Source organism: Paramormyrops kingsleyae, chromosome 8 (assembly GCF_048594095.1).
Source record: "Paramormyrops kingsleyae isolate MSU_618 chromosome 8, PKINGS_0.4, whole genome shotgun sequence".
NCBI classification, from domain to species: domain Eukaryota; kingdom Metazoa; phylum Chordata; class Actinopteri; order Osteoglossiformes; family Mormyridae; genus Paramormyrops; species Paramormyrops kingsleyae.
Genome location: NC_132804.1, coordinates 16,615,245 through 16,627,168, shown reverse-complemented (window position 1 = coordinate 16,627,168; position 11,924 = coordinate 16,615,245). Strand labels below are relative to the sequence as shown.

Sequence of the window (11,924 nt, the reverse complement as noted above, 5' to 3'; positions counted from 1 at the left end):
GACAAATCTGCTTTGAGTTGGTTTCATCTTCCAGTGGCTTCTCTCAAAAACATCAAGAAAACTGCTGCTGGTCTCACTGTGATGGGGTTTCTAGAGACCACTGAGTGCTCAGTGTAGTTAGGACGATTTGGATGCCATGCTTTCAGGGGCCCAAAGAGGAATGCTGTCTCAGGACTAATTAGGCACTGGTGGTAGCACAGCATGATAATATTCCGTCATTAAATAAATCAGGCTTTAAAATATATATGTAATATATATCTTAGATCAATTAAATAAAGCAACTACATACAATGCCAGAGGAGAAGTATTTAGTTTTCTACAAACATCTAATGATTTCAAAATATGGTATATGTAAATATCAATTAAAACACAGAGAATGTCATTCTCACGATTACATGTAAGTAGAATAACAGAGAGACACCACGTGACATTGCTGCGTCTGATGGAGGGTTTCTGACGTGCTAGACAAGGGTGGTTCTAATACTGCGAGCCAAAGGGTACATCGCTGGGCTTCCTCACTGGGTCATGTCCAACATGGCTTCCACAAGTGGATTATACCTACTTAGCTTTATGCTAAGTCATGGCGCAGTTGAGTCATGATGTCGGTATTGGCACTGTGGCAAGAATTTAGAATAATAATATTCATCATATATTTGTCACTATGTTATGTATGTTAAGTCACACTTTTACAGTGATGTACTGGTTTAACTTTGAGGAAATGTTTTTATATGTTTTATATGTATAAGTATTGAAAAAGAGTTTTCAAGTTTGCCCTTTAGATTTTAAATTAACATTTTGCAGCTGATGTATGGGAAGAGCAAGTGAGTAAAATCACAGCGAAGGTTTTGGGCGCTAATATAGGGGCTACATACAATGGCATTCAGAGGTGGACAGAGAATAGAGAATGATATAGACAGAGCAAGAGTCTCAAATCTATTAACAGCAATAAAACGTCTGATCAAGCTGGGTTTGTATTTGCCGTTTGCGCCATGACGGAGCGCAGGTGTCTTAAGGGGTGGCCGGGTAGGCCGAGCCGATGTACTTCTTCCCGTTCCCGTATGACGAGTTATCCCAGGTATAGGTCTGGATGCTCATTGCCTTCCCTCCTACGCTGAGGTGACATCTGAAAATGTAAAACCCAGCCTCATAAGCAAACTCGCTCTCGACTCCTTACATGGTGCTTTCAGTCCTGCTCTCTGTGGCTTTTCATTCCCACACAGCCGGGTGGGGAAGCGTTCCTGACTAGGAAGACCTCTCACCGCTTCCCTGGTCTACTGATGTAGCACAGGCTGTAGAGGGCGAAGTCAAACTCCGGGCTGCTGCCAATAATGGAGGAGCCAACTTGCTTGAAGTAGCCGCCCCACTCGAACTGCATGCCCATCACATCAGGGAAAGTGGTCCACTGGCAGACAGAAAGCCAGTGTCAGCCGAGAGCCGCACTTCCACAAAACAGCCACAAGAGGGAATACTATGCCCGACATGTACTCTATACTCTATAGCATCCTCCATACGCCACACTGCTTACCAGGGAGTAGAGTCCATACTAACTAATAACATTCATGACTGTTTGTTTTTTTTATCTTAATATCAAAAGTTGACAAGATTTACAATAGAAGAGGATTTTAGATAATATTTAATTATAAATATAGATAGCAGAATATAACAATAAATACTTATGTATTAAAACCTCACAACTCAGGCAGGGGCTAAGTATCAAAATATAAATATTTAAGTAAATACATGAAAATTCTTAATTTCCACATTTGTATCCATATAAAGAGACAACGCCCAATGATCCAGCTCCAATAAAAATATATGTGCAGCAGTAGCACAGGTGAAGCTGAAGGCAGTGGAAAAGAGTGAAAACACGAGAGGAATGATGCAAAACAGGCCAAGGGAGATGTGTGAACTTACAGGTCCATCAAAGCTGTGACTGTAGTAGTTGAGTGATTCCTCCTTCTCCTGAAGGTAAAACCGGATCCAGTTGTGGAAACCAGACACCTTACCGCCTTTAATCTCTCCTGCAGAGAGACCAGCACAGATGGAGGAGTCTGAGAAAGCAGCCATTGGGAAAGACTGTCAGAAAAAAGCACACAAATGGGAGAGAATGCAGACAAACCTGCAAAGATGTGTTCAAAACCACTGGAATCCATCTTGTTGCTGCTGCGAGAATAGAGACCGAACCACATCATCTTCAGGTCCTGTATAAACTCTGCCTCTGAGCTGTAGCGGCCTGGAGCACGAGAAGATGAGTCACACGCTCATCATCTCCATACTCTGCTGAATGTAGGCATAAAGGAGTATGGCAGTAAACAAACCTTTGTTGCGGAAGAAAAAGTAGAGCTCCCTTCCCACATCAGTCTTGGAGATGACCTCATGGAGGAACCTGTCCTGCTCAGACACCTGAGCTTCTGAAAAGTTCTCAGTCTGTCCAGTCTGCCTGTGGTAGTTGTCCAGCAGAGCCAGGAGGGCGGAGAACGTGGGCTTGGAGAATAGGGATTCCTCATCCACAAACTTGAATAGCCTGACAGACAGAACTTCGTAAGTGCACCTGAGTGTCTGCTTGACTGCTGTTCTCAAAAAAAACATACGTTTACGCAACATAAAACAAACAAACTCAGTGGGTGAGATGCACAACTTATACATTTCCAGGGATGACTTACACTGAACATTTTCAACAGACAGGCACTAAAAACAGTCCCTTCAACCTGAATACTGGCATGATGGAAACATTTTTATATTTGTCATCTTTAAGCATGACAGGAAAAGAGTGTTAAAAGGCAGCTGGGGGGGGGGGGGCAACCCTTACGTGCGGGGGGAGAGGTCCTTCTCCAAGCCGGTCTCAGAGTCAGGAATCAGGGCCTGACGGTCGATGACAAGTTCAGCGGAAGAGGCCTTGTTGACATCCAGCTTATAGAGTAACTCAGACACCGTCTTTATGTCTGAGTCCGAGATGTCAGTCCCTGAAGTGCCTTAGAAAGAACAGACCAAAGAATAAAAGTAAAAATCATAGTAACAGAAACATCAGTTAATTGTATGTTCTAGGTATACGAATAACAGATACAGCAGGCAAACAGAGTAATAAAAACTACGCATCATTAGAACATGACAAACGCAGGAATGACACTGCAGTGCCAGGTGAGGACCCCCAGGAGGTATACAGCTGCCTGCAGGCATCATTTACTCATATACTTACTGCTGTGTGTCTGAGCCAACAGAGACACACAGAGCGAGAGAAGCAGGTACAAATGCATTGCTGGTTCACTACACCCAGAAGGAGTGCAGCTCACTGCATGCATTCAGTTTTATAGGTGGGTGATCTGACCAATCAAAAGTCACAGAACCTTAAACCGCTGCAATCCTCTGACCACTCCTACAACAAGCATGCTGTACGGAATTGACGAATGTCATTTTATCTTCCTCACTATCAATTAAAGTGGAAAAAAATCATGAAATGATCAAATGTCCAACTGCCAACTGGAATGTTTACACGCATCTTTAATGCTGGCAAATAGGTTTGAACATGCCAGAGGTCGCTAAGGTAATCAGTCTGTTTTCAGGGGTTAACACACAGCAAGGACTATATCATGGACCTTGGGAACAGGTGTACCTTCTCAAAAATAATAAAAAACAGATGATTACAAGTCAGGACACTGGATACATTTCAATAACATCAAAAACAGTGCTGTGCTATAAAAATTGCACACATAACAGTACAGTATAGGCTTGTCATCACGTAAAAGTTATGTCATATTAGACATTTAGGAAATGCATATACACACACAGCACACACACACACACACACTAGCAGTCAAAAGTTTTGCACACACTGAGATTTTATACATTTGCATGTTACTCACGACAATTACTAAAAATACACTCAATATTCTTTGCTAACAGACTTCCTCAAAGTCATTTCATAAAAAGAGATGACCTCTCTGATTAAATGGTATGCTTTCCGGAGTTTTCTTAAGCACCTGAGATTGGATGTACGCTTCAACGTTTATTGGGATTTCTAATTCTTTCATATACTTTTTGTAGTAAATCGTCACCACGCCTTCCCAGGTCTTCGTAAAAATTATTACATTTTCTCCGATTTACATATTATAGCCAGCTGAGTTCGGAGTGGTTTATTCATTTTGCACTGCTGGGTCAGCAGAGTTACAGTACTGAAGTGGAGAGTGAAGGGCAGGCGACTGCAGAGCCAAACAAAAGGAGGGATGAGGGTGAAGACTATCGCTACAGAACTAATCAGTGTTATACTGCTAGTCACCTTTGCGGTGCTATACACGTCTGAGTGATTTAACCACCCCCCCCCAAAAAAAAAAAAAAAAAAATTTGCGTTAAATGCATATATACACATATTACATTAAAAAATCGTATCTCAATCCCCCTTCTTTACCCACTGTGGCTCTTTCTAAATCTTGGGTCAGACATTTAGGAGAAAATGGCTCTTTGCTTGAAAAAGGTTGCCTGTTACATACTCTGTCCGTGTTATATAAGAAACTTGTATTATTTGACCTATATATATATATATATATATATATATATATATATATATATATATATACACACACACACATTTCCTAACATGAAAATACGAAAATGTCAAAAATCTTTTAAGAACTAAAAGTAAACGGTGATAGCAAGTCTATAATGTATAGGTATGTGTGTGTTTTATAGCAAAGCATGTTTTAGAACACTGTGCTATAGTGTGTGTGTGTGTGTGTGTGTGTGTGAACATATAGTCCAGCGTCTTCCTTGTCACCTGTGGTTTATGATTAATGTTTAATCTGTTGATATGAAGCACGTAACAGTCGTACGTAGGACCTGCCATCTGCTGTGTTTCACATGGAAAATCTGCACAGCTACCACTTTGCATGGATAACTAGAGACAGTTATCAGCGGTGGGACAGAGTTCAGTCCACTGAGGACACAGGGAGTTCAAACACACTGCAAACCTATATCGAAGGCTGGACAGGCAGCCAAAAGAGATTACAAACACGGTATCAGTCAAGACAATGTGGTAATTGAGGGAATAATTCTATAAGGGGAAATAAAGGGAATGATTCTATAAGGCTGTAACTAATCAAAACGAGAACTGACTGGCGCGCCGGCAAGGCAAGGCTACCTAATCGGAACAGATAGGGGGGGGCACAGAGAACATCAGCGGCCCCTATGCAACTTCTCCCCGTGTCAGCTGTGAATCTCTTCTCATCCACGGACCCGGTGGAGACGGCGTACTCCAACATGCTACACTAGATAAATCTGGGCAAAATAAAAAGGCGTTCGAGTTGTAAAAACGAACAAGGGGAATGGTGGGGGTGTGGGGTGGAGATCGAACGATCTTGCAGGTTAAATTGTGTTTCGGTCCAGAGTATACCAGCTGATACAGACGGTAGATGTACCCTTACGTTAATAGCAGTTACACATAAAACTTTAGGATTGTGGTGGGGGGGAGGGGTAGTCATTTTTTCCCACGGGGGGTGGCATGCCATGACAGCTTGAGACCTGAAGAGCCAGACTTCTTTAGCAGTAGAAGTTAAGCTTAAGGTCGAAAAATGATGTAGAAACGAAGTTAAATGAGCAATAATTACATTATAGAGAAATAAGTTTTTAAAAAGCAAGCAAATAAAGTTACAAAATAAAATTTTAATTTGTCATGCTGTTTTTACTGGCCGGCACCCATCTTAACTATCAAATGGAATTTAACTGGAGGGACTATGTCTCTCGGCTGGCCTGGGAATGCCTCGGGATCCCCCCGGAGGAGCTGGATGACGTGGCCGGGGAGAGGGAAGTCTGGGTTTCCCTGCTGAGACTGCTGCCCCCGCGACCGGACCTCGGATAAGCGGAAGATAATGGATGGAATTTAACTATTGTAATTGCTAATTATATATTTAAAATGCTGCCACTACTATAATGAGTATTACTACTGATATCAAATAGTTGTTTACTTATTATTTTTGAAATGTTTCCCTCCCAACCAGAAGGGGGAGACACGAAGCCACGAAAACTAAAAAGTTAGGAAAAGACGCACGCAGCACGGTTTAACCCTCTGTGCTATCCGTAGAAAACGTGGGTCAATGACATTTGGTTGTTTTAAGGGTATATATGAGTTTGTCGGCAGAGCCAAGCATCAAGCGCGTTATGGCTCTATACTCTGTAATGAGATCTATAAAAACAGACATCACAAAGGTAACCGTTAGGTTTTCTCTGTAAAATAGCTTGTCTTGTGCAGGTCCGGTATCTGGAGACGCCGTTTGTATTTTATAATGACATGAAAGCGTGCTTAGTAAGCCGGCATGTTGCGTCCAGACCGGCTATCTCTTCACAGATTTAAAGGCTTCCAGGAGTGTAATTTATCTCCATCAGATAATCGGTCCCACATGAATATTTAGGATTTACTTTGAAAGTGAATATTGAGATTTGTCCCGAATAGCATATTAATAGTGAGACAGTTACTTAGCCTACCGTTTATGTAATACCGCCTGACCCAGCGAGGTGTGTAGCGAGATTAATTGTAATGAATGTTTTTGGGGAGCCTCCCCACCCCGCTTTATCTAATTGTCTCGCCGCCTTCTTTATGTGACAGTGTCTTTCTCCGGGCCCCATTTCTCAGCATGTCCAGTTAATCCACACGAACCGTCTCCTTCTGACGGCAGACAAAGCGCTTCTGGTCAAACTGCGAAAGACGACTGGCTACTCGTTCACCAGCTGTAAGAAGGCCCTGGAGAAATTCAACAACGATGTGAAACAGGTAATGGAAACCACTAGTACTTCACAATGGAAAAAGACTTTCCGGAGTTCCCATTCGAGACAGTGCTAAATCACACACTCAAATGTAGGGTGAGTATTGTTAAAATGGGACAGTTAAAATTTGCAGTTAATATATGTGTTTAGTAATACTTTATTTTCTCTTCTATATTGTGTTCAAGGGGCATGAATGTATTTAGAATGATATCAAGCTGGGATTCAAGACATTGACATGATTCTGTGAATTTTTCCAGAAAGCAAATTTTCAGAAAGTGTCCCATTTTTACTCACCCTAGTGTTTCAGAACAGTGGGACAGAGTAGGGGTAGAACTGCCTGATGGTGAAACCTGTGTTTGTTTCTCCATCACAGTACTGTTCAGTATTATGGTTAATATTTGTAAGGTTATCTGGTGCCTCTTACAGCTGTTGTCATTAAAGACCTTGTGTTTTAACCCCTCACTTCCTCATCAGCTATTATGCCTCGATGAGTTCAAAATACTGCTATATGCCCAAAATACAGCGGTTTAGCGTATAACTTTAATACCGGCCAAGCCTAGCCGGCATGTTTCATTTCCACATGGGGTCGTGGCTCAGTGCACTATGTCTTGTTCCAGGCGGAGCTCTGGTTGCACGAGCAGGCACAGAAAGAAGGATGGACGAAGGCGGTGCGGCTGGAAGGGCGACGCGCCCAGGAAGGTCTCATCGGGCAGCTGATGGGGGAGAAAGCCGCTGTCATGGTGGAGGTGCGTCGTTCACTTGTTTACATTACATTTGAATTATCAGTCATCACTTATGTAACTGTCTACACAGTCTGTACATTTAGTTGTATTCTGCCATACTTGTTTTACTCAGAGGAGGGAGGTTAATTCATTATTTTTATGTCTGTATTGCCTTTATTGATGATCTGTGCTTTCCCCCAGTTTATTAGTAAACAGTAGTACAGTTGATAGCCACGTGACAGTCTTATAGGGTTTGAGCCTGCCGGCCACCACTAACGCTGAAAACACCAGTGCGTCGCTAATGATGCTCGTTGATGCTCAGGTGAACTGCGAGACCGACTTTGTCGCCCGGAACGAGAAATTCCAGAAGCTGGTTGGAGACGTTGCCTCTGCAGCGATGGCCCATCAGCGCAGCAGGGCTGTGTCTCACGGTGACTACGTGAAGGTGGGGACGAGGCCTGGGGCACACTGCTGCTCCTTCCCGGCAATGCAGGGCAGTGGGGTAGGATGGCTTTACAGTGGCCTTAAGAGGCATTTTAATGGTTAATCAAACCACTAATTGACAGGCGGCCATGTTTTTCCAAGTTCTCCATCTTAATGGAATGCATCTGACCATCCATCTTCCAAACATATATGCATGTTCCCCCCGAGGTTCAGGAACATGCACTATTAGACAAAAGTTTTTGCACCTCAGTTTTTTTTTTTTTTACCGCAAATAACCTAAATAAATCTGTTTGATCAAGTTTTGCTCCACAACTTCTGTCACTCTTTCCTGCACTTCTGTATGACTTCCAGGTTAGCATCAGTGTTTGTGGTCAACCAATCGGCAAAGTTTATCGCTGTAAGCCCCACCCAGTACTTCTCGGTCGAGTGAAGGGTATGTACCCCAGTTGGGGTGCCTTCAGTGTAGGGGTTGAAAACAGAGGTTTAGGAGGTTACTCTGAGGAACTACAATTCGGGCTCAGTTCCTGTGGTGGGAACGCAGATCCTGAGAAAGGTGGGAAAGTGCCTATATATACACACACACACACACACACACACACACACACACACACACACACACTATGGGCAATTGAAAGTCACGGTACCCAGAAGAATGGTGAGTGGAGCATAAAGTCCAAATACAGGATGGAGGTGGGATTCAAACCTTCAAGCCATGTGATTTAAGGTAATGCTGACCACTGAGCCACCCAGACTCTCAATTAAAGGTGTCCTGGGACTAAAAACAGTAGTTTACAAATAAACCCTTGGTGAATGGTCTGTATCTGTGTTTCAGAGTATGTTGTCTGCAGAAGACCTCTCTGCCTTGAGGATGTCTGATGGATCCACCATCGCTGACCAGCTGGCCCTAGCCATTGGTGAGTGAATGTTGTCTGCTTGATGCTGGTAGCTATCACTGATTCTCAGCAGCACAATCCATCATTTTAAAGTGTTCTTCTATATTGCTTCTTGCTTGAAGATCTTTGCCTCTAGGAGATGAGTTATTCAAGGATCAAATTAATATAAAATTTCATAGGAGTCTTTGTAGTCTGGAGGTTAAGGGGGAAGGCCTACTGAAGAACATGCCTCTTGGTGAACATGAGAGTAAAGTCTCCACCTCTCCGTAACCAGAAGGGTTGATGTGTCCCTCAGGTCGGCTTGGCGAGAACATTGCCGTGAGACGAGCGGTTCTCCTGGGAGTGCCCGTCGAGTGGCACGTGGGATCCTACATCCACGGCGCGGTGCCCGGACAGGCGGGCGTATCCATGGGCCGGTATGGCGCCCTTGTGGTCCTTCAGGGTGGCCAGGGCGATGTGGAGACCACAGGGAGGAAGCTGGGGCAGCACATTGTGGGCGAGGCACCTCTGTCGTTAGGCGACAAGGACGATGTGCCGTGTGGGGACTCCGAGACCCGGCTACTGCCTCAGAGCTTCCTGTCGGACCCGAGCAAGACAGTGAGCCAGTACCTGACTGAGCAAGGTGCCCGTGTGCTGGACTTTGTCCGATTCCAGTGTGGAGAAGGGAGTAGCAATGTTGACCAATGAATGAGAACCTCCATTAGGACTTTTTAGAAGGCTTTTGACTGTCCTACCCAGATGTGACACAGCTGGTACTCTGCTGGGACGTTTAATGCAAATCCAAACTCCATATGACATTAATTTTATCACAAAGAAGCAAAAATACAGTTATGCAGCATGATCCACAGCTGTGGGCCACCAGCTCTGTGTAACGTACTGTATGTGTTTGGAAATGACCATTAATGAACTGAACACTTAATAAATCAATTACTGAGATTCATGAAGTCTGCCTTCTCTTTAATTAAATACTGCTGGTATAACACAGAAGCACAAAGTGATCAGATTGTGATTATAAGATACGTAATAGAGAATGATTGCTTATCTACTAACAGTCAAAGTACAACCTGTAAAGTCCAGAATAAACATTTATCCCTGGGGGGGATAGTCTCATCAGTGCCTAATGCTGGTTAGTGCTGACAATGGCCAAACTTAGCGAGTCCCCCAACAGTTAGCTGGTTAACGGCTCAAACCATATCATACTATGTGTGTATCAGACATGACTGGAAAATACAGCCCTGAGACACCCTACCCTGATCACAAGGATGCAACAAAACAATCAGTTACGTAAGTTAATGCATCAAACATCAACAGTGTGGTTTGGTCATTCAATGGTAGCAAATTTCTGTATGTAATTACAATGCCTAGAAGGGATAGTACATTACCCCAGGGAAAAGACTGGGCTACACAAGCAGGAGTGTGACGGTCTAGGATGCCGTGTCTCAGCTGACGTGACCAGAGCGCAGTCGAGATGAGGCCGCAGAGAGAGAGCGAAGCATGTAAGCCTGCTCCACATATCAGAATTAGTGCAGGAAGGAGGAAAGGCAAACTGTCAAGGGATCACAACGGAAATAGCTCAGCTAGATTTCAGCGACAAACAGAATGGCCCATATGTACAATTTATGTAGACTGCCCTGAAGATCCTCATCTCCTAAACATATTGGGACCTGCTACACCCCACTGTTGAAAACAGCCCCACAGAAAGGCATGACTGCTCATGAAGGCATTCGTCGAATGAAGTTTCATTTAATTCCTGTCTCCCTCTCTCCTACAAAACCCTCTTCAGCTATTCCCTCAAGATCCATCTCCATGTTCCTGGTGAAACTCCAATCATCTCTCTCTCCGCCTTAGGGTCTCCTGGATCTGACATCATTTCTTTTACAGCACTGTACTTGTGTATCGCAGGAATCAGCCATTCTTATCACACGGAACACAGGCTTCCGCACGAATGATGGCTTCAAAGCGAGAATTGACCTTGAGGAGGTCAGTCTCCGCCACCGTCCCCCCCAGGCTGGGACCACCGTTCCCCAGCCTTTCCCCAGCTTCCACACCAGTCAGACGTCTTCCGGAGCTGAGGCCCCGGCTCTTGCGCCCTTCCGACTCGCAGTTTGATCCCAGTGCTGTAGAGGTAAGTGGGAGGGGCCTCTCTATTACAGATGAGAGATGAATGACTGCTGTACATATTTTATGCATATTTGTCCTGTGTTCTGCGTTACTCCACATGTACATTGTGTTACAAGATGTTAGTATTCGAATGTTTCCTTAAGAGCACATGAAACTCAGGATTAACTCTAAAAACAGCAAATGTATGAAATTTGAAAATGTTTGAATGTTCACTGTTTTTATTGTTTTTGTTTGCTCTGCTTTTACTGAATATCATGTTATAACTGATAAATGAGTAATCGGGATTTTAAATGTCTTTTCTAACAGATGGAAATTAACTGCCCCCTTCTGTAGGTCTGTTTTAATGCTAACTAAAATTGTTCTCCGCTATCCTTGTCTATGTAAGTCCTTATCCGTCGTTCTCCTTCAGGAGCATTGTCATTCATTTGGGCAGGATTTAGTTCCTGCAAAGGCCAGTGCTGGGGCTTCAGGTTAATGTTTGTGCTGATCCACCTCATTGCTGCACGGTGATTTCACAGTTAAACGCCGTGCTTCACTCCTCCTGCAAGGTTTATAAGAATAGACATGAATCACTTACAGATACATTTGCTGATTAAAAAAATACAAATTTGTTTGTCATTAGAACTCCTTTGGTTTAAACTGCAATAAATTATATACTCCAATTATTGCCATTCTTCTGTGTACTGCAAGCATTTAAGTTTATCGGTTATATTAAAATATATGGCCTGCTGACCGATATAACAAGTTAATAGAATAAAGACTTATTCTATATAAATAATATTTTTTTTACATTATTTTAATGAAAACTGGGTGCAGAAAGCAAGAGGGTTTCATTACAAACCAGTGATCACCAACTCGTGGGCTCCGTACCAAAAAATAATTGAATTCAGACTGTGCGATCGATTCCACAATCGTCCAAAGTCGGCATTCTTTTCGGACGCAGCGGACGCAGGAATTGTATCTATGGGTTTGTATTGCTGGTGGAATTTTGCCC

General features: G+C 43.4%; 2 protein-coding genes and 1 long non-coding RNA gene across 4 annotated transcripts; 1 reads left to right on the top strand and 2 right to left on the bottom strand.

Annotated features, from left to right (window-relative positions):
• Positions 1 to 286: 286 nt before the first annotated feature.
• Positions 287 to 3,354, bottom strand: endou (endonuclease, polyU-specific). The gene is made up of 7 exons (XM_023833424.2): positions 3,197 to 3,354; positions 2,810 to 2,972; positions 2,319 to 2,524; positions 2,120 to 2,233; positions 1,915 to 2,021; positions 1,260 to 1,402; positions 287 to 1,123 (listed from the first exon to the last, which is right to left on the bottom strand). The coding sequence occupies exons 1-7, from the start codon at positions 3,297 to 3,299 to the stop codon at positions 1,009 to 1,011; spliced, it is 951 nt and encodes a 316-aa protein (XP_023689192.1). The 5' UTR covers positions 3,300 to 3,354; the 3' UTR covers positions 287 to 1,008.
• A 2,692-nt stretch (positions 3,355 to 6,046) lies between these two features.
• tsfm (Ts translation elongation factor, mitochondrial) lies at positions 6,047 to 9,749 on the top strand. 2 transcript variants are annotated; one of them, XM_023831478.2, is made up of 6 exons: positions 6,047 to 6,195; positions 6,620 to 6,757; positions 7,368 to 7,496; positions 7,795 to 7,917; positions 8,749 to 8,830; positions 9,105 to 9,749. In XM_023831478.2, the coding sequence occupies exons 1-6, from the start codon at positions 6,112 to 6,114 to the stop codon at positions 9,494 to 9,496; spliced, it is 948 nt and encodes a 315-aa protein (XP_023687246.1). In that variant the 5' UTR covers positions 6,047 to 6,111; the 3' UTR covers positions 9,497 to 9,749. The 2 variants fall into 2 exon arrangements, with proteins under 2 accessions (XP_023687246.1, XP_023687238.1); XM_023831470.2 differs by having other exon boundaries at positions 6,049 to 6,195; positions 6,593 to 6,757.
• LOC111853987 (uncharacterized) lies at positions 9,750 to 11,910 on the bottom strand. Its single transcript, XR_002840574.2, has 2 exons — positions 11,772 to 11,910; positions 9,750 to 11,471 (listed from the first exon to the last, which is right to left on the bottom strand). It is a non-coding gene; the product is annotated as an uncharacterized lncRNA (long non-coding RNA).
• Between the last annotated feature and the right edge of the window lie 14 nt (positions 11,911 to 11,924).